We start from the raw sequence: 21,073 nt of genomic DNA on the forward strand, positions 1-21,073 counted from the left end.
AGAAGTTCAAAAGAACATACGTGGCTTGCCTCAACTGCCGGGTGAGGAAAGTCAAGTGTGATTTGGGTGATCTACTGCTGCCCAACAGGAAATGTGCCCGGTGTGAGCGGGAACGCCGAGACTGTGTATTTGTTGATTCGAAGAAACGAACGGTGGAAAGGTTGCGGATGGGACTGGGCCAAGCATCAAATCATGCCGCCGCTGGAGGCCCTAATTCACCGAAGCTGTCGCTGTCCTCCCCAGGAACTCCGGGAATAGCCGCTCAAGGTTCGGCATCTCAAACGGCTAGCAAAAACCAGAATCGGGCCAACCCAAAGCATTTCAGTACCATGGAGGGTGCCCTTGTATTTTTGGCGAATGCTGCCGGCAAGATAGCGTCGGCTGACGAGCGGGACAAGATCGATGGCAGGAGCATGTATAACCACCTCCAAGAAACGTCTCAGTTTCCAGTGCTGAGCGAAAGGTCTCAGGTTCCAGGCCAAGCGCAAACTCTGACTTTATCGGGGCTGCCGCAAGTCCATCCAAACTTCCCTATCCACCTGCCTCTGGTGCCCTACTCTCGAAAGTCATCTATGACATCAGATACACCAAGCCACAGGAACAGCAACTCTGGTCCTGCTCCCCGTTCTACAAACGCCAACACCTCCAGCTCTAACTCTGGCTCAAGCTCGAATCCACCCTCTGCTTCAGTCAACATGGGTGCTGCTCAATGGCCATCGTATCTCAGCCGGCCTGAAGATCAGTCACAGCGTCTCACCATGCCACCGGCAGAGTCTGAAGCGGATGTGCGTCCACGAGGAACGCTGGACTTGAACGCTATCGTTTATATCGGTGAAGATGGGATCCTCACGGCATCCGAAGCAGAATACTTGATCAAAATGTTCTTCACAACCATGCATCCTTTCTACCCTCACATACCCAAATTTTTGCATCTGCCCTCAGTTCTAGCGGGATACCCTATTCTCCTTTGTGCTGTCCTCACGATTTCATCTCGTTACCATACGTTGAATAGCACCACAGCTGACGGAACACCTAAAAACATTGACGTTCATGACAGGTTATGGCTTTACGTCCAAAGGCTTATTTCACAAACCGTTTGGGCTGAGGCTTCTACGAGGTCCATCGGAACAGTGTTTGCATTCTTACTTTTCACTGAATGGAACCCTCGTGCTATTCACTGGAGATGGTCGGATTACGCTAACCGTGCAGACGACCCGTGTGATACAGCAATGTCTTCGAATCCGCTCTCATATGCTTCCTCGGTTGCTGCTGCCACTTCAGATGAGCCAGCTGGTCTTGGTGCTATACGTAGATCGTATAGGATGGCGTGGATGCTCATTGGCTCTGCTGTCCGTTTGGCACAAGATACTGGTTTCATGGAAGTGAGTTCAAAAACCTTTTTGGCTACACACGTAGCTGAAATGAACAGTGTGATGAACATGAGTCGAAGAAGTATGTTAAGTGCTTCTCTCGCCGATGTCGAGCTCGACCATGGAACTATCTCAGAAGCCGATATGGAATTGAGAGAGGACAACGAGTACAAGGTTCTCAACATGACCGAAAACGAGCAGAAGAAAATCACTGCCGAGAACTTCTTATCATTCACTGAGCCACAGAAGGCCCATATCGAGTTACTACAAATCATGGCTTTGAGTCACGAATCTTTGTATGGTTACAAAGCACCACTTGGGTCTCTCTCTCAGCGTCAGAATCTCGCGGTGCTTAACATAATCAGCCCTATGATCAATAATTGGGCGAGGAAATACAGACATTTGATGCAGCCACCATCAAGCAAATGGCTTCGACAATACAACATTGACGATCCAAGCTCGTGTGACGATGCCACCGCCAGCAAACTAGCTGCATACATTCAGGCAGAATCTTTCGTTTTTGAGTACAACTATGCAAGGTTATACGTTTTCTCCTTGGCGCTCAGTCCGACGCCCAAAAACTCCTCTCCATCGGGCGGCAAGGTCAACTTGAAGTTGGATGAGATTTCTCGAAGCGCCAAGTATATTGACCAGGCTTTCACCGCCGCCAATGAGATTCTCCTGATGATTCACAGGGTTCACAAGATTAAGATGCTTCGATTCATGCCAGTTCGTTGGGTGACTAGGCTTGTTCGTGCTGTGGCTTTTATTGTGAAATGTTACCTCTCTATCACAGCTCACAAGTCTTCCTCAAAAGACGAAGAGACCGGAACGAGCAGTGAGAATCTCGATGCAACCATCCTTTCGCTTTCATTAATATCGGTGCACACCATTGTTCATAGCATCCAGAAAGCGGCCATTACGTTGCGAGACTGCTCACCAGACGAGCTTCATCTTTGCACGAGATACTCGAATGTTTTAATGTACTTATGTTCAGAAATGAGGACCAAGTTGAAGCAACTGGCGACCGAGGAAGACCCAGACCTTGCTACACAAGATCAATCGAATGAAGCCAAGGAGGAGGTTCAACCCCCTGAACATTCCAATGCTTACCAGGAGCAAAGCTACCCACAAAATGCCGCTCTTGTATCGGCGATTACTGATCCACCGCAAGGAGGTGTTCCACTAGGCAACGAGCCTGCTCCAACAACACAACCAAGCAGTAGTGGTCTCAACTTCTTGGGCGACAGTGAACTTGTGGAATGGATGATGAACAATAGAGATGTTGGCCTTGATTTCGTTGGTCCTTGGACCGAGCTTATTGACAAACAGTTGGAGGACCAGCACTTCGATTTCAATGACGGGCTTAATTTTGCTAATTCATAACTGCATAATCTTACTACTTAAGTATAGTGGAATGACATATCAACCAGTAATACCGTAGTCAAGGTTCTCGTAGTTTGAGTCAACGAAAGTGTGCTTGAGAAACTGCTTCCAGAGCACCTCTAACTTCTTGTCCTTCTTTTTTGACTCTATTCCAGTAACTTCTTTGCTGTCCTGTTTCACTGGAGCACCTAGTCTTCTTCCGAGATCAAGCCATTCACTGACGGTAAGGTCTTTCATGTCATACTTGTCGGTAGAGTATTCAAATTCATACTCAAACTTCTTCTTCCCTTCATTAATTCCCTTCAAGTCGAGGTAGTATTGGACATAACGCTCAGGCGTGAAAAGCTGTTTGTCATAAGCGGGACCTAACGGCAAATTCTTTGGCATCTTTGGCGGTATGGTCTTGTCCTTTTTGAATGCATCAACCTTATCACTAAAAGTTGCGAATTGGTCGTGATAGTCGGCACCATCATCCTTCTCGAGCAAAACGTCAATTTGAGTGAAGAATGAATCCCAAGACCCGAAATCATTGGCCTTCACATTATGCAAGTCCGTGATATTGTACTCCCAGACTCTCAATCCCGGGTTGAATGTTGGTACAACACTAGCAGTGACATGTGCGACAGCGTATCTTTCAGAAAGCTTACCACATTTCTTAGCACGCTTGATGTCCGCATACATCGTTTCCCTGACGGTGTTCATATAATTGACCTTATTTTTTGGTACACCTGCCTCCACGTGAATATCTCTTGCAAAGTCAACGAAAGCTGGTGCTTCCTCGACTGAGTCGTGAGGAATAGAAGAATTGAGTGCGTCGTAAACCTTCTCGAGGGTGATTCCATCCTCTTCATCGTCTTCGAATGTGTTGAACTCGCTCTGTCTCATCAAAGTTTTGAATTTTGAATCGAAGGAATCATAGGCCATCTTAGCATCCAATGGGACCCAGTGATCAATGTTCATGTGACCGTACAAGCCCCCAATGATCACATCTCTGTACTCATGAGTCCACATGATGTATTTACGAAGACATGAGATGTCGTAGTTTTTGGGTGTAGGAGGAACGTGGCCAGTGAGCCAAACCTTCATTCCTCTTCTCCGCATCTCTTTCAAGACAAAGCCCAACCACTTGAAGATCTTGTAACCTGGATCCTTCTTTTTGTCACAGCTGTCCACGAGTGGATTTGATTTATACAAGTAAAGAGTGTTGATGGAAAGGACAGCCAACTGACCAGGAATGACCTCCTGAAAGAAGTAGGCGCCCTTGTTGAATAGATGAAGCTGGGGAGGAGGAACAAATGGTCTCCAGATCTTGTAAAATTCTCTTGTTTGGAGGGTGGGGCCCTCAGCGAACAAATTGTGGGGGTAGACATCGTTGTTTCCGAGAGAGGGAATAGGCAAGATGTCGAACTTCTCATGCATGATTTTTGAAATCTTCTCATTTGAATCAAAAATGTCTTTCTCGAATCTAGGATAGTCTCTATCGTTGTCGTGACGAACATTGTCACCAGTCCACACGATGAAGTCAATCTTGTCCTTCAAGTTGTCCTCAATCCAGTCTATGGTGTCGAGGACCAAATCTAAAGGAGAATCACAGCCAAGAATAGCATCACCGTATTTGCTAGCGTCACCTTTACCGCCATGGCACATTTTGTCAATTGACAGACCAGGCTTGTAGTAAGGGTCGGGATGGAAGTCGGTAACATGGAGGAATCTTCCATGCATTGTTCTCTTCTCTCCGGTGAGAGGATTTTTCACCTCCACGGGGTCTTTTGGCGTCAATCCGAGTCTTGCCAATTCATCTTTGTCTTCTTCAGAAAGCTTCAATTGGGTGTATTCTAGTGGTGACGGACGAGAACGCAGCAACAAAAATAGCCACAGCTCATTGGAAAAAAGTAGGGTAGCGAATGCTCCCACAAAGATCAAAAGCGCCGCTAGGGACCATCTCAAAGGTTTCCTTTCATTTTGAAGCGAAACCATAGCGATTAACCTGTGTGGGTGGAATGGGATGAGGTCAAGTTGCAACCGAAATTCATTACAACGACGGTCACGTGCCGATGAAACTGTTTATCCTTTCGGCATTGCCGGTTTTTGGCTTTCAGGGTGTCATTTGGAAGTAGGTTTTTGAGTCACAAGATGAAGTTTTGTTTCTTTCAAATTTTGGCTGCAAATTGTGCTTGCTAGTTTCAAACTCGGAGACCACCACGGTGAATTGACTTTTTGCCAAGAATAGATACCAGAATGTCATGACATGATCAGGGAAGTCGAGAAGTAGTAGTAATAAGCACTAATGATGAAAAAATTACCGTAGAAGTGAGGGCAAATATAAAAGTCGTCTAGACCCTATTTAAATCAGGTGCACCATAATACTGGAAGCACAGTGCAAATCAAGCCCGGACAATCGTCTATTATAGGGGTGATCCAATATTGTCCAGAAGCCTTTGATTTTCGAAGTGTTTAGTTGACTCCGCTTTAAGCTGCAAACATCAATTGTTGTTTTCTCGTGGACTCAACTCACTACTAGATGCTATGACGTCATTTCAACAATGGATCGCTTGAGCCATGATCTGGAAAAAGCTTTCCGTGATGTAACAGCTATGCTCTGGCTGTTTCATAAAATATGGGTGTTATGAAGCCAATTGAATACTGTAATGCCGTCACTTACGTCTTGCGACCGTTAGCGATACATGGTGAGCCGCAAATCCTTCTATCCCACCACTTTCAGCCGGATACCCCCATTTCTAACTTTTCCCTCTAATTCGTCGTTTATCTCTCCTAACCAACAGCGCTCTTGATAAAAGTCATACACATTTTGTATTTTTTAGAATTTCTTGCTTCATCTCCCTCAGGGTCTAACGGCCTCACAATTTCAAGTTCGTACGTCAAAACGGCTGCAAACTGCGAAAACCACACAGCCTCAAACAAACTACAAAAAACAACAACAACCACTAAAACCACCATTCCGCCACACACTATTAATCGGTCTCTCAACATCACCCACAAATAATCAAATTCCAAACATTCCCCCATTCTCCATCGCTCCGTATGTCAAATCATCACACTACGGGAATGATCGGTCTGGTCAATCAAATGTGCATGTATAATTCACCCTTGGTGCCTTTTCTAGCCAGCGGCTCGAACGGAATAGGATATCTTTCACACACAAACGCGACAATATAGCGTGCGTTCCACGCACGTTAATGGCATGCTTAGGTAAACAAACTCCTGCGAAGCGAAAATGCGAGGCCACCTTGAAGTAACCTTGGGCAAGCGAGGTGAAGAGCACAAATGGCCCACATTACCCAAAACAGGTAAACTAAGTTCTCTGCCACTAATATGCTGTTTTTGAATGCTAAGGAAAATTGTCGAGATTCCTAGGCATGTGGCCATCAATTGTTCACGGTAAACGGGAAAAAATACACGCTTTGTTCGCAACCTAGGTATAGTGGCTCTGTACGCCAGAACAAACGCTCAGGCGCGCTTCCAAAGGTAAACAAATAACGAAATTACTTGCATCGGTGCCTGCAATTAATGGTGGATCAGGTAAGATCATAAAACACGACTTTACTTTTTTTGTGTTGTTTGGTAGGCGCTTGTTTATTCACGGTTTTCTTTAAATACTCCCGCTGCCGCCTGTCACCGCCCGACCATACCACCTAGCCGCTCATTTCTATACGCTCGTTATCATGAAGGTCGAAACTCCAAAGAAGCCCTCCTTGCCTTCCATAGACGCCCTCACCAAACAAAGCACTTATTCGCTCCCACCTTTGCTGCTGCTCCTCAATCAGCCAGAAAGGCCCAAGTTACCTTCCATCACTTCCTTGACGCCTTCTACTCCTCGTTTTGTGCTTCCCCTAGATCCGTGTCTGAAACTGCTGTTCCCAGCTCGGCTCAAGTGCACCAAACATACAATGCCAAAAACCAACACTTTCTCACACCTTTGGACACCTCCGCTGCGAGCTCAACCCCAGCTCCAGGCCCCAGCTCTGCCGCAAACACATCAATGGACTATGAGGCTGACTCGTCCATGAACAGTAGCATCAACGACTCGATGGTCAAGCCAGCCACGAAGAGAAAAGCCTCTTCGACCGTCTCTCCCACAAAGGACTTTGCATTTATCAGTCATTCGCCTGCCACATACCCATCACAGGAGCCTTCCATAGACAACGCCTCTTTGGCTCGTCGCAAGAGAAGAAGAACATCTCCACACGAATTGGCCATCTTGAACCTGGAGTTTGAGTTGGGCTCCACGCCAAACAAGATGAGACGCACGGATATCTCCAAGCGTGTTAACATGACCGAGAAGGCCGTGAAGATCTGGTTCCAGAACAAGAGACAGTCGCTTCGCCGTCTCAAGGTTACAGACAAGGAAATCACAGAGTTGCCTCCTACCCCAGACTCCTCTGTGCTTGCATCGGCTCCTGCCACTGAATCTGCTCCTACGCCAATTGTGGAGAGCACTCCTATCAAGCCTGCCTTGACGAAGTCCCATTCGCAGGAGATTGTTCACAGAGTCATGGACCAACTGTCCCCAATCAGATCATACTCCACACCCTCATTAGTTCAGAAGCAAACGAAGAAGGAGAAGGGCATGAAAGTGCCATTGCTTTCGAGGATGCTTGCAGCCGAGGATGAGAAGCCCAAGGAGAACGGAAACTTGGTCTTGAACCTCACCAACAAGAAACAGCCCGAGTTTGTTCGCTCCGCTCCTGCTGCATCTACCCAAGTGATGACCTTCAAATTGGCACCCTCTTCCGCTGGCAATGCCAACACTCCAACATTCATGGCATCAAACAGCTCCGGCAAACCAGCTGCCCGTAAACCATTGGGCCAAGTCGACACAAACATACCCGCTCCAGCAGCGAAGGCAGCCCACGAGTCACAATGCGTTCACAACTTACTATCATTAAAGAGCGGCAACTTCTAAACACAAGTGCTTTTACATAACGAATTCATGAGTCAACAAAAATGAGTAGTTCCCGAGGAAAGTAGTTCCTATGAGTAACCATGACATTATAATGAGAACTATAAAGTATACTATACAGATGATGATATGCCGTAAATAAAGTGAGAGCTTATGCCTCCTGAGCCTTGGCCTGAGACTGGGCCATCACACGCTCGGTCCTCTCGGCATCAAACTCGAAGTCAAAGTACAGTTTGTCGTAGTAGTGAACTCTGATGAAACCGTCCTCTCCTCCAGACACATAGCCCACACCATCTGGGTGAACAGCGACAGTGTTCAAAGGACCGAAGTGACCCTTCACTCTGCCAATCTCTTCGGTGAAGATCTTGTGGTAGAATCTAGCCTCAAACTTACCCTGACTCTCTGCCGTGGTTGTGACATTTCTGGCTTCCTGACCACCACCCAAGATCACAAAGTTCTTCTTGGGGGTGATGGCAGCGGTGTTCATTGGCGCATCAGCCTTGTAAACCTTCATGATCTCGAAGGTGTCCACGTCGATCAAGGTGGCGTTCTTGTCTTTGGATGCTGTGATGAAGTACAGCTTGTCCTCTGGGGCAAACTGGATGTCGGTGATGGAGACGATCTTCTCCTCGTTGTGGATTCCGTGAGCCTTGACTGTTTGAAGGAACTCCCCAGTCTTGCCGTCATACTTACTGACATAACCGTCTTCGTGACCGGCAATGATGTACTGGCCCTCAGCGGACCATCCAGCAACGGTGACCTTGGTGGCATCCTCTCTGGTGTTGATGACGAGGCTGGGCTCGGCAGGCTGGTTCAGAAGATCGTCCTGGTTGATATTGTAGATAGAAATGGCACCTTTGCTTCCCATGACCTTGTCTGTAACTGCCAAAAGCTTGGTGTTGTCTGGGGAAAAGGCGACTCTTCTCACTGGGGAAGAAGTCTCCCACTTGTAAACGCATTCACCGGTCTCGGCCTTCCACAATCTGATGGTAAGATCGGCACTTCCGGTGGCACACAAGAAGGTCTTGCTGTCAACGTCGATCGACCAGATGGTACCTTGATGACCCTCCAAGGTTCCAAGTCTCTCACCGTTGGACAGGTACCAGATGGAGGCGGAAGAATCCTTGGCGACAGAGAAAAGAAGATCACCTTCTCTGTTGAATTTGACCTGCGTCAACGAACGCTCGTGTCCCATCAACTTAATAGGTCTCATGGTTGGATATATATGGTTGAGTCGATGGTTAGCTATTGAGGCTCAGAAAACTTTTTCAATGTGTGGTAGTGCCGCGCTCATATCAAGGGAAGTGGCCCTAGGCATCCTCTACGGTATATCAAGCCTACGGAATTCCAATATTATAATAAGAGAAAATTTGGGGCATTTTAGTCCGTCTCTGTGAAATAATCACCTTGAAGTAAATATAAGATCAGGTAATCTCATGGGTATTGCTGCAAGGCTAATGAGTGTGGAGAGAATACAACCCTCCACTCTTCATGGACGTTAAATATTACAAATTTCGTGAACATGTCAAAAGTCTTTCATTTTGCTAGATTAACACACATTTTCGATCTTCACATCCTTACCGTCGTGATCACCGTAGTCCAATTTCAATCTTCTGTTGAACAACTCAAGTAACCACTGGAAACACAAACCCGTCACAGCAGCGTCATAGCGGTCCTTCGAGTTTTCGTCTCTGATAAAAGCATGCTGTGCTTCGTTGATTTCAATGAAGGTGAGCTGCGTGGGGTTTTTACGCAATGTCAGTCTGATCAAATCCCTACCCTCCAAGGGAACGTGATTATCCTTATCGCCGAATACCATGATCAATTCACCTTTGATTTCTTTTGATCTCTTCAATGAGTCGTCATTCTTGCCTTTACCCAAGGCATGGTTGTGAATGTCAGTTGCAAAAAAGCAAAAAGCAGCACTGACTCTTGGGTCCAAAGCAGCTCTGAATGCCAAATGGCCTCCCAAGCACATACCAGTCGCTCCAATCTTACCATTGAAGGTTGGAAGCAGCTGCAAGTACTCAATGGCTAATCTGTTGTCCTCATCGTACAGTGAAACTTCCTTCTCGATCTTGTACTGGTTTCCTTTGTCCGTACCCTCGGTGTCATAGGCCAATGCTTCATGGGACTCAAAATTGTGGTAGATTGAGGGAGCAACGGCAATGAAACCCTGGCCGGCGATGTCTTTGGCAAATCTGGCAACTGGACCAGTCACCTGATAAATCTCGGAGTAGACAATCACACCTGGGAACCTGGCTTTTGGATAATTAGGAATGACAGGGTGGAAAACGAATAAACGCATCGTAGTTCCGTCCGCCGTAGGGACGTCATGGTATGTTTCCTTGATTAACATTCTGGTTTCAGGTGTAGTTAAAGTTGGGTGAGTGCGTGTACACTATTAACTGAGATACCCAGTTTTTGTCTATCAACTACAAAGTCTACATTTGATACGCAAGCCGTTCTTTTTGAATCAGTATACTCTACACGAGCTACTGAGCACAAGTGTATTACTACAAATAATCGTGGGATGCATATTGCGGAGGCTAGACATTGGTAGCCGAGTGTCTCTTTCGAAGTCCTACTTTTTCCTCTTTTCCAATTCGGCAGCGGCTTTTCTAGCATCAGCTATGTTGTTAGTTTACGTACCTCAACTGCTTCATGGATACATACCTTCGGCCTGTTTTCTTCTCATTTTATCGGCATCACTCTCCATTCTCTTTTTAGGATCGCCCTCCTTCTTCTGGCTTTTAGCCAATTCTTGTTGCTTTTTCTGGTTCTTGGCTCTGGCCAAGTCTCGCTGGTTTCCTCTAGCCATTGGCGAACTTGTCGAGAAGCTCGAAACTACTTCATGATCCCAAACTTTTTACAGCAAACTGGGGCACGTGACTACCAACGGCCTACAACGAGCTAGACTTTCATTCCTTCCCTATTTTGTTTCCTCTAATTCAAAAACAAGGCTCTTATCGGCCTTGGGGTCGTAAGGCTTCAACAAAAACTTTGAAAACTTCTTCAAGTTTTCCACGCCTCTGATCTCGGTACCGAGCAAAGGCATCTTCACCAAGTGATAGTCCTCGTACAACTCTCCCATTTGATCCAAGTACTTCTTCTGCATCTTCCAACGAGACTGGCATCTTCTGCAATCATCCTCTTCGGCAAAAAGCAACTGGTTCACCACAATCGAGTTAACGTCCATGTTGTAGCTCATCAACTCTTGAATCATACGCTCGGTCTCATAAAGCGACAAGAACTCCGAAATACACACACAGACAAAGGTCGTCAAGTCGGGATTGGTGAACTGTTCATTGACTTCACTGACATTTCTCTGCACTTCGTTCAATTTCTCAAAGATGTCTTGCTGTTGGCCAGCACCGCCGCCGAGCATGCTCAACATAGGGCCCAATTTGCCCGATAAGTCCTTGAATTTCGACAACAACTTCTCGAGAGTAGCAGGAAGCTGCAAGAATCTCAATGTATGTCCTGTAGGAGCTGTGTCGAAAATAATGGTCTTGTAGGAAATGGAGTCGCTGTCTTCCTTGTCGGAGGCGACTTTTTGGTTCTTGATGTGCTTCAACACTTCCATGAACGACAAGGCTTCATCGATACCTGGAATAGAGCCGGTCATGTCTTTCATCATGCTCTTCAACGGGTCGTTGGGGTCGTTATTGTACTGTTGAGCCTGATTCTGCAAGTCACTCATGGCGGCCTCGGGGTCGATTTCCATACACGAAAGGTTGGACAAGCCTTCGACCTTTCTGGCGTCCTTGCCAAACTTCTGACAGAAAGCATCAGACAAATTATGAGCTGGATCAGTCGAGATAAGCAAAAACTGCTCGGTTGGGTTTGCCAACGCTAACTGAACAGCGATCGAGGACGAAGTGGTTGTCTTACCGACACCACCTTTACCACCGACAAAAACCCATTTCAAGGTATCTTGGTGCACGATAGACTCCAAAGTCGGTTCTAGCTCGAAATCCATGTTATCTTTGTGGAGAGAGTAGAGTACTGGTGCTTTTTTCGATGAATATGTAAGGCGCGCATGTGTTCCATGTGCTTCCAGGCGGATCAGTTTGTTTCTACTTTGGCACTACTTACATAGTATGCAGCGATGACCTGGGCCCTGTAATTATATGATATCTGATTACTTTTTATTTCGAGCATATTTTCAAATTGAAATAATTTCTCAGAGGAAGCCATCCACTTTTGGCTGACTAGGCTATTTCGTACACTTCATCAATTTCCGGCAATAATTGTGGTTTATCGTCCATGGGAAAGTCAGTCCAGCCACAAACTCCTGGTTCGTAAAGCTCACTAACACAGGACAATATGGGCGCTCTCCTACCCAACAAGGTAAATTCCCCTTCTTCCCATTCCAGCTTTTTGATAAAGTTGTATCTATGAAAGTTGACTTTCCACTGGCGGCTGCGAATTCTCAGCTTGATAATCGTTAGAGAAATGAACGGCCTAACTGGCGCCGTTTTTCCGTTGCAGGCGTGGTTTACGTAGATTGAAGCGGTAATTCCAAGGCCAGCAGCGAAGCCAGAATTGATTCCAAAATACGGAATTGGCATCCCCCCAGAAATCCCTGGAGTGACCTTTGGTGAACCAGCGATGGTGAGACGAACTTCTGTAGTGGCAGGGGCCTCCTCATGACTGAAGGCTATGCATTGGGCCAAGGGCATTTTCAAAGCTGTTTCTTCGGCTTCGACCTCAATCTTGAATTCCTTGAATCGATAGGATGTAAGCTTGGTCAGGTGCCAATCAGTAGCGTCTGGTTGTTTAGGGCCTGTAGGGCTGTCATCAAGAACAGCTGGATACAATAGCGAGTTTTGCTTCTCGCAAACCACCTCAACATAAGGATAGTATCTGATAACTGCTGCCATCTGTTGTCTGCTAAATGATTCGCAATCCGAGATGGTCCAGTGTTTCACACGAGGGGGTGTTTCACTATTGTGCTTTACGACCGCTGCGGAGAATCCTTCGAACTTGGCAGGCAGCGAAGTGGTGTTCACCCTTTCAATTGAAATATAATTGAGTGTCCCATTTTTGAGTGGAATCAAAGTAGTATTGTTTGTGAGAGTCGGAAGAGCCGACACTGCCCATAGAAGGAAGATGTAAAATAGCATGAGACGTCAATTGCAGAGATGATGGAAATCGAGAGAGTCATTTAAAAGCTATACACTGGGGAAAGGTAATTTTGCAACCGCAGTAATATCGGATTTATTCTTTCCTCTCTCGATGCGTCCCCATGAAACGCATGACAAGAATTACTGTACGTCATGACACCGATCTGTTTCCTTTTTCGGCTTGCCCTTAATAATGGTATCTGCACGTGATTTGGATCATGACACTGTTAACGGCATACAACGAAATTCATGATCTCTTGCTTAAGATCAAGGATACTATTTTGCACCCAGACTGTTCGATGCGCCTGTATGGCACAATTGCCTCAGCGATGACAGTCAGTACTTATATACAGGCAAAGTGATCGCAGAAAGCACTCACATTCCAAAGAAAGGCATTATGTGCAGATTGGTCGCAAAAAGAACGCAGCCGCTCCGCAAAAAGAACGCAGCCGCTCCGCAAAAAGAACGCATGGACGAATATATAAGGAGTCCAATATCCCCCAATAAAACTGTTTTTCATCAATCAAATATCTTATACAATGGCTCCAACTACTACTTGTCCTTGCTCCGCTTGCTCCTGTGCCTCTTGCACCTGCTCTTCCGAGTCCGGCTGCAAGTGCTCTAAGAAATAAGCCAGCTTTGAAAATTTGTCACCTATAGGTTGACCACAGCTCAGGTTCGCGACAATTCGTTCACACGCGAGGCCGTTGAACAGATGTTGCGTTAGTATTTAATAATATGATTTATGAATTCAATTTATTTTGTAGTGTATAATGACAGCTACGACTTTTCGTTTGCGTTGGATCCAAAGAAGCCGTATCAAATAGTTTTGTCGTCATGGCACACGTGGGGGCTGGCGAGTGTTTCAACCCTATTGCAATATTTCTCTTACTCTAATGTCGTTTAATCTTAGGAATTTTTTATTTTTTTTTCTGTTTTCACCGCTCCATTTATCTTGGAGCTTTTTTTTTGGAGCACCAATGCAAGAGCCAAAGATCGCTGCGGAAGAACAAATACTGCATATAGTGCGATGAGATCCTGTATTGATAATAGGCTATTTCATATGGTACTTGACAAATTAGCATATCTAGTGTTGCCTGCGTGGCGTAATGGTTAGCGCATTTGACTTCTAATCAAAAGATTCCGGGTTCGAGTCCCGGCGTGGGTTTAAGTTCTTTTTTTTGCTTTTATTTCATATCATATTCTTCAACTCTATTAAAAAGACATAAACGACCTCTCTATAGTGGTGCCAATCTGGGGCAACGAAGATTATGAGGAGTTCGGGTCACTTGGAATATAATATCAGGTATCGGTCATAAGTTATAATGGATTAATTGCTGCGGTCTTGCACCATGGTTGGTTTAGAAGCGGAAGTTCGAGTTCATGCTCGAAGTATCACTGTTGAAGAATTCGAAACCTTCATGACTGTCGACTTTCTTGGTAGAATTCCGCTTCTCAGTCTCAGAGGGTGTCACTGTGTCGTTAAATGGGATCGAGTCAGTAGACTTCCCAGACTCTTCATCGGACGTATCTGAGTAGACATCATCGCTATCTTCAGAGTCACTTCCCACTGGAGTGGTGAAGTAACTTTGCTCTGCGGTAATAATGGCCTTGACCTTGGCAGGAAGAACGTCTGGACGGTAGAATCTAAGGTCCACTCTACCAACGAGGTAAAGAAGGTTGATGATGCTTTCAAAACCACCGTATACAACAACCAAGACTTTGTAGTCACAGACCCAACTGCTAAAATAGTTCATACGGTTTTGGAAGATAGTCACACTTCTAAGCACAGCTCCAATGAAAATGAGAATAGTACAGACTGAGACAATGAACAAGGAGACGTTGTGTTTCAACTCTCCTCTTTTATTGGTAAGTCCCTCCACCATATTGTAGTGGTGATGTGTGGCGGCAATAACACGAATAGCATGTCTGTGGTTCGAATTACGCTTCATAAAAGTCTCTTCAGCTTCCTGTGCAGCATGCTTTTTAACGAAATAGAATGGACCAAACGATTCGATCCACCATGGCTGATATGTGTACAAGCGCTCATCCTTTCTCGTGGGTTGGAAAAAGTAAGCAAGGCCAAGTAAGGAGATCGATGTGAGTGAGTAAAGTATAATCAAAATCGAGGAAGCAGCATTCACCTTCTTCCACAGCTCGTAAGCTGGCACACCCAAGAAGTGAATGTATTGAATAAAAGCTGATGGAATAGTGATACCAATAACGATCAACACAATACCATAAAGCGTAAGCATACAGCCCCAGAAAAGCTTTCTGGAACCACCAACTGGATGTCTCCATGTGAAGATTCTCTGAGCCAAGATCAAGTTGAACGTCACCAAGATGATGGAAGGTAAAATGAGGAAAAGCTCACTTGTCAACGCTGATGGCACGTCAGGACGATCCTTCACCCACACAATACGGAGGGCAAATCCAAGTACTCTTAGAATGCAGTTAAAACTCCACATGATGGATATCCAAAAATAATGGCCTCTCGAAAAATTAACGAAAAAGATAAGTGCATGTGCAAGTGCAAATGAACTAAAGAAGGCCACCATGATAGCACTGGGCACTATATCACTTTCTTGTGGGTATCCACCAAAAAGGTTATTCTGTACTGCAAAAGCGAACTTCACAAGCTGTGGCGACATATCATGGCCGATAAGATTTCTTGTGTAAGATATAAGTTCCATGATACCAGTCCCACTGGCTGGGTGATTAAGGAAGTACCTGAAAACCTTGAAGATGCCTTCGACCATTGTATTTTTGGAAAAGTCGGACGGGTCCGTCGCAAAGCCTCGGGAGTCCATTGCGTTAAGCTTGTAAGTTTCTTTCTGGGGAAAACCAAGAATGGGAGGAAATGGCCGACTTAATATAGGAAAAGACAGAGAAAGCGGATTTACGTTTCAATGGGAGTGATTCCTCGCGGATATAACCATTAAATGTGAGTTTCGCTTTGTTCAACTTGCTAAGCTCCGCCAACAATATGCGCGAAAGTAAGGTGTTAAATCCTAACGGTCGAGCTCACAACATGACTAGTCTTTGCTTGTCTTATTTATAGACAGTCTGCTGTAGATTAAAAGACTTGTGTTTCTAGAAATTTCAAAAGCCCGAGTTTCTGAGCCCTTGCAGTGGTAATTTGCAACACTGTGGTCGGTTAAATCTTGTATTCGACTTATGCAATGCTGCCTCGGTTCTGTGTATAGGGTAAGTCTACTTTCCTAATGGGGAAACCGTTGAGTCGTTCATGTGAACCATTAGCCGAATTGGGTTTAGACAATAACGGCTGAACTTACTTGAGTCAACATGAGTCGGAACAAATAGATATATTATAATGAAGTATAGGCATTTAGAAGTGAAATACTGAGTCATCTTCATCAGCTCGCTCACGTTTGGTATCCTTTTCATCCTGCTTCTCATGAGGGAATTGGAAGGATGAGCTATCTGTTGTCTTTCTATCGTCATCAAGATCCTCGACATCGTCCGTAGGATATGGAGGCTCCACCTTGTCATAGGACAAAGGCAGATCTGATGAGTAGATCTTAGATGCGGCAGAAATATCAGATTCATGACTCGAACGAGTGTAGATGTCGTCCTCATCTTCTTCTGACTCAGATGGATAGAAACTCTGCTCGGCCGTAATGATGGCTCTGACCTCTGGAGGCAAGATGTCTGGTCTGTAGAATCGCAAGTCGACTCTGCCCACAATATAGATGATGTTCACTAGAGCTTCGAACACACCCCAGGTAATGTAACCCAAGAGGGGCTCAGCAATGGTGTCTTCGTATCTCTTCCATTTAAACTGGAACAACACAATACATCTTAAAAGAGCACCAACCAAAATCAAAGCAGTGGTTGCCGTAATGATAAACATAGAAACGTTATGGGTCAAACTTCCTCTTTCATTAGTCAATCCCTCAACCATGTTGAAGTGATGATGAGTGGCAGCAATAACTCTGATAGCGTGTCTGTGGTTGTGATTACGTCTCATAAAAGACAATTCAGCTCTTTGAGCTGCTCCTTTCTCAACGAAATAGAACGGGCTGAAAGACTTGATCCACCATGGCTGGTAAGTGTAGAGGTTCTCATCCTTCTTGGTTGGGGGAAGAGGTAGGACAATCCAAGCAAAGAAACCGAAGTCATCACGTAAAGGACGATAATAACACCAGACGCCTGGTTAACCTTGGCCCATTTCTCGTATGAGCTGTAGCTAACAAAGTGGATATATGGCACCAATGATGCAGTGACAATAATCGCGATAAACACAAAGACCAAGAAGTACATCAGCAACATAATGCTCCAGAAAAGCCATCTCGAACCACCGACAGGGTGACGCCAAGTAAACAATCTCTGCGTCAAAATCAAATTTAATGATACGATTAAATATGCGGGCACAATTTGAAGCACAGACCCCGCCAAACCGACGTTGATTTCTAGGATGTCTGTGGCCCAGTAAGCTCTCATTGCGAAAGCTGGAATTTTCATAAGGCAGTAACCAATGAAACCAAGAGACACCCAAAAGTAGTGCCCACGGAAGAAATTGATAAGGAAAATTGCCGTGTGAAATATTAAGAATACAAAAAACACAACAGTGAAAACAATTGCCGGAGCTATGTCCCACTCAGTTGGGTAACCACCCATCAAAACATTCTGTGTTTCGACATTGTACTCAATAAGGATATCGGGTAACTGTGGTCCCATAAGATTCTGACCAACTTCAACAATCTGCTTGATACCAGTTCCTGGAGCACCGCCGTTAACACATGCTGATAGGAATTTCATAAGCCCTCCAGGAGCATTATTATCGTACTCCATGACTGTGAAAACTCAACAATATGGACTCTTGCAGCTATGGTCTCGGCAGCAAAAAGGTTTTGGTACCGATGTTTATAAAGTTAACTGGAGACAGTCAAGTAATGATTCGTTCAGAAATTCGGCTCCTTGCAAAAGATGTCAGGAAGTATGAAGTATTGCATCATATACATATATATATATATATATATATATATATTTATATATATGAGTTTCTCCAAGTCTCCTCACTGAACGTCCCCTCCCATTCATACCGAAAGAATGGGATAAGTCGCTTCGCCCATGCCCATATTAGGCCATTTGTGGGGAATGCATCCAGGCGAGCTCGTAATAAGGATTATCTCATGCCGACGTGCAGACTCCATGACGCACATACATGACAACTACTCGATTTGGTAAAGAAAGACAGCCTGCAGACGTGTCCACGATATTATCGCCAGACCAACCACATTGTAGTAGAATTAAAATCTATAGAGCCATTTGCCGACTTTCAGAAATGAGCCAGCACTTTTTTGTTAACAATTAACGAAAGTAGCTTAGGGTGTCGTGGTATCATCTAAAAATCTCGTTATGCGTGGGATTGGTATGCTCCATTGTGAGGATGATCACCTCAGAAATGGAAATCCTCGTCGTCATCTGACTCGAGCTCTTTGGCATCCTTGACAAATCCCTCCTTTCTTGCACCTGGGGTTAAGTCAAAGCCTTCACTAGATTCAGAATCCGTAATCTCCTCCTCAGAGGAGTAACGCTCGAATTCACTGCTAGCGTCACTCTGCTCAATAGACTGCTGCGCAGTAATGATGGCACGAACCTTGGCAGGCAATATGTCTGGACGGTAGAACCGCAAGTCAACTCTGCCCACGATGTAAAGCACATTGATAATGACCTCCATCAAGCCCCACAAGATATACATAGCGACCGGTTTACAGAGGGGGCTTTGATCACGGGTGTACCTGTTTTGAAAGCACACAATGAGTCGGCACAAAGAACCAACAAAAATGAAAAGTGTAGTTATAGCAATCAAACCCAAGGAGTAGTTATGGCTCAAATCACCTCTTTGGTTTGTGAGACCTTCGACCATATTGTAGTGATGGTGCGTCGCCGCAATCACACGAATGGCGTGTCTATGATTATGATTACGCTTCATGAAGGTTTCCTCTGCATCGTAGACTGCACCTTTTTTCACAAAGTAGGTTGGTCTAAAGGACTCAATCCACCAAGGTTGGTACGTGTATAAGTTCTCATCCTTTCTCGTTGGTTTGAAAAAGTACGCAAGACCAATCAAAGAAATGGCTGTAAGCGAGTAAGCCAAAATCAAGACAGATGAGGCTTGTACAACTTTCAAGTACGAGTCGTAAACGCCCTCCGAAAGAAAGTGAATGTAAGGAATAGCGGCACAAGCAATTGTCATTCCAATAATACCGAGGACTAAAACATACAATGTTATCATAAAGCTCCAGAACAACTTTCTGGAACCACCGACGGGGTGTCGCCAGGTGAAAATACGCTGCGCCAATATCAAGTTGAACGACACCAACACGATCGAAGGAAGAATTAAAAGAACCTCACTAGCGATACCGGTTGGAACACGAGTGACGTCTTTTCCGAAAGGGATTCTCAAACCGAAGCCAAGGCAACGAAGAATACAATAAAATACCCAGCCTAAGGACACCCAGAAGAAATGGTGCCTGCTGCAATTGACGATGAAGATGCCCAAATGCAAAAACATCAAGACTGCAAATGCTGCGACGAAGATGGCACTAGGTACGATATCTGTGTCGGTCGGGTAGCTTCCGATCAAGTTGATCTGGTACCCCACTTGATACTTGAGAAATTCCAACGGAAGCTCGCTCCCTAGAAGGTTATGACCCTGACTCGCTAGCTGTTGAATACCAGTTCCTTCAGCCGGCTTGTTATTGACATACCTCAAGAATAGCATCAACCCTGCCGTAGCAGGCTTGTAATCGAAGTCTGTAGTTGACTGGACAGTCATTGTGAAGCCCTATTGTAGGTTTGCGGGGGTATTATGGTGATCTTCGGGTAACAATCCGGCAGCTCCAGATAAAAAGGAGTAAAGAGCTTGAACTTTCAGATGCCTAGGCAGGATATTTAAACAGCATGTTACCTTTGTTCACGTTGTCTTGAAACTTGCCTATTGGGGCATCTCCCAAGGAAAACTTCCCGATCGAGAAAGGGCTACATCAATGAGTGCGGCACAAAGTCATTTACCTTAAAGAGGAAACTCAGCTGACTCTACATGCACGAATCGTGTTTATATGAAGGATATAAGTACAGATGTTTGGTTTTCGCCTATGCTCAGCAAATAATAAAATAGAAAAGGCTTTCAATAAACCAAAGATGGTAATTCACATCTCTTTTGGTCTCAAATTAACAAATGTATGGAATAATATCCCTCGAGGGCTATCAAATGCCTTTCATTGGAGCTGAATATGCAGTTAATAGATAGCACCGCGCGATCCCAATTTTTGAGTCGTCCGACTTGGAACATCAACATCTAGTGGATCCTTCCGCAGCTACGTTTCTTGGAAAGCCTCACTTCATCAAGCCACGGCACTGCCACTTTGTTTTATCCTTTATTACCCTTCATTAATTAGGCATAATGTAGTAAGCGTTTGATTTGCCGTTTGTTTGGAACAGTCCGTATCGGGTTACATGATGTAAACCGTTAGCCGTGTTCGCTAAAGAATAAAAAAAAGATGAAAACTGATAAATTTGAGATACGTGGCAATGAAAACCTGCGTTGGACAACCAGTATCACTTTTAAACATTAACTCGTGTTTGGTCAAGCCGCACCTTTAAATAAATCAGAACTGCCAATCATCAGTGCTACCAAAACTAAATACATAAACTTGGAGAAGCAATATTTAACGTCTGACTGGTCTTTCGTCATGTCTCATATCTTCAGGTAAAGCTCTCACCTTGCACATCCTGCAGAAGATGTTACTTGATTACGCGTTCTTACCTGGTCCACCATATTAGTTTCACAATGCCAGCCACCAGGATAGATTGTACAGTTGGTCGTGAGGCGTTGAATACAGCAAAATATGAAGCTAAACCCACCAGCTCATGCGTGATTTCTTCCTCCATGGGACTACTTTTATTGGATATACAGGGTGAACTAAATCTACCGTCTAAAGATGAGACCAGTGATAAGCACGATATGGCAATCATAGACCAAATCCACGATGCTGTCAAGTTTGGCAGGCTCATATTTGACGATGCTTCGCTGCAAAGGGTGACGTTGTTCATTGGAAATTCGCAGCGTCTACTTGGAAAGATCGAAGATCTCCCAAAGCCGGTGGGAGTGTTACGAGTTTCTACAACGGCGGAATCAGCTTCTGACGATGTCAAGCTAATTGATGTTGTCCACAAAAAACTTACATTTAACCAAAGGCCATTACCAATCATGTGAATTTAAGGCTGAAACTAAATGC

The 21,073-nt window shown here is 45.0% G+C and overlaps 10 protein-coding genes and 1 non-coding gene across 11 annotated transcripts; 4 read left to right on the forward strand and 7 right to left on the reverse strand. All coding sequences in view use genetic code 12, as the record gives it.

Annotated features, from left to right (window-relative positions):
* Positions 1-329: 329 nt before the first annotated feature.
* Positions 330-2,756, forward strand: ARO80 (Aro80p; the record flags this gene model as incomplete). The annotated part of the gene is made up of 1 exon (XM_025483207.1): positions 330-2,756. The coding sequence occupies one exon, from the start codon at positions 330-332 to the stop codon at positions 2,754-2,756; it is 2,427 nt and encodes an 808-aa protein (XP_025337420.1).
* A 39-nt stretch (positions 2,757-2,795) lies between these two features.
* PHM5 (endopolyphosphatase) lies at positions 2,796-4,733 on the reverse strand (the record flags this gene model as incomplete). Its single annotated transcript, XM_025483208.1, has 1 exon — positions 2,796-4,733. The coding sequence occupies one exon, from the start codon at positions 4,731-4,733 to the stop codon at positions 2,796-2,798; it is 1,938 nt and encodes a 645-aa protein (XP_025337421.1).
* A 1,706-nt stretch (positions 4,734-6,439) lies between these two features.
* On the forward strand, positions 6,440-7,680 carry YOX1 (Yox1p; the record flags this gene model as incomplete). The annotated part of the gene is made up of 2 exons (XM_025483209.1): positions 6,440-6,615; positions 6,639-7,680. The coding sequence occupies 2 exons, from the start codon at positions 6,440-6,442 to the stop codon at positions 7,678-7,680; spliced, it is 1,218 nt and encodes a 405-aa protein (XP_025337422.1).
* A 148-nt stretch (positions 7,681-7,828) lies between these two features.
* On the reverse strand, positions 7,829-8,890 carry TIF34 (translation initiation factor eIF3 subunit i; the record flags this gene model as incomplete). Its single annotated transcript, XM_025483210.1, has 1 exon — positions 7,829-8,890. The coding sequence occupies one exon, from the start codon at positions 8,888-8,890 to the stop codon at positions 7,829-7,831; it is 1,062 nt and encodes a 353-aa protein (XP_025337423.1).
* Positions 8,891-9,226: 336 nt separating this feature from the next.
* On the reverse strand, positions 9,227-10,036 carry CXQ87_004776 (carboxymethylenebutenolidase; the record flags this gene model as incomplete). The annotated part of the gene is made up of 1 exon (XM_025483211.1): positions 9,227-10,036. One exon carries the CDS (start codon positions 10,034-10,036, stop codon positions 9,227-9,229), a length of 810 nt encoding a protein of 269 aa, XP_025337424.1.
* Positions 10,037-10,609: 573 nt separating this feature from the next.
* On the reverse strand, positions 10,610-12,806 carry CXQ87_004777 (guanine nucleotide exchange factor; the record flags this gene model as incomplete). The annotated part of the gene is made up of 2 exons (XM_025483212.1): positions 10,610-11,664; positions 12,287-12,806. The coding sequence occupies 2 exons, from the start codon at positions 12,804-12,806 to the stop codon at positions 10,610-10,612; spliced, it is 1,575 nt and encodes a 524-aa protein (XP_025337425.1).
* A 1,095-nt stretch (positions 12,807-13,901) lies between these two features.
* On the forward strand, positions 13,902-13,974 carry CXQ87_004778. Its single transcript has one exon. It is a non-coding gene; the product is annotated as a tRNA-Arg (tRNA).
* A 193-nt stretch (positions 13,975-14,167) lies between these two features.
* Positions 14,168-15,565, reverse strand: CXQ87_004779 (DUF3112 domain-containing protein; the record flags this gene model as incomplete). Its single annotated transcript, XM_025483213.1, has 1 exon — positions 14,168-15,565. The coding sequence occupies one exon, from the start codon at positions 15,563-15,565 to the stop codon at positions 14,168-14,170; it is 1,398 nt and encodes a 465-aa protein (XP_025337426.1).
* Positions 15,566-16,155: 590 nt separating this feature from the next.
* Positions 16,156-17,621, reverse strand: CXQ87_004780 (DUF3112 domain-containing protein; the record flags this gene model as incomplete). Its single annotated transcript, XM_025483214.1, has 2 exons — positions 16,156-16,899; positions 16,953-17,621. The coding sequence occupies 2 exons, from the start codon at positions 17,619-17,621 to the stop codon at positions 16,156-16,158; spliced, it is 1,413 nt and encodes a 470-aa protein (XP_025337427.1).
* Positions 17,622-18,228: 607 nt separating this feature from the next.
* CXQ87_004781 (DUF3112 domain-containing protein) lies at positions 18,229-19,611 on the reverse strand (the record flags this gene model as incomplete). Its single annotated transcript, XM_025483215.1, has 1 exon — positions 18,229-19,611. One exon carries the CDS (start codon positions 19,609-19,611, stop codon positions 18,229-18,231), a length of 1,383 nt encoding a protein of 460 aa, XP_025337428.1.
* Positions 19,612-20,724: 1,113 nt separating this feature from the next.
* On the forward strand, positions 20,725-21,051 carry CTF8 (Ctf8p; the record flags this gene model as incomplete). Its single annotated transcript, XM_025483216.1, has 1 exon — positions 20,725-21,051. The coding sequence occupies one exon, from the start codon at positions 20,725-20,727 to the stop codon at positions 21,049-21,051; it is 327 nt and encodes a 108-aa protein (XP_025337429.1).
* Between the last annotated feature and the right edge of the window lie 22 nt (positions 21,052-21,073).

Source organism: Candidozyma duobushaemuli (genome assembly GCF_002926085.2).
Source record: "Candidozyma duobushaemuli strain B09383 chromosome Unknown F_B09383, whole genome shotgun sequence".
Taxonomy (NCBI): domain Eukaryota; kingdom Fungi; phylum Ascomycota; class Pichiomycetes; order Serinales; family Metschnikowiaceae; genus Candidozyma; species Candidozyma duobushaemuli.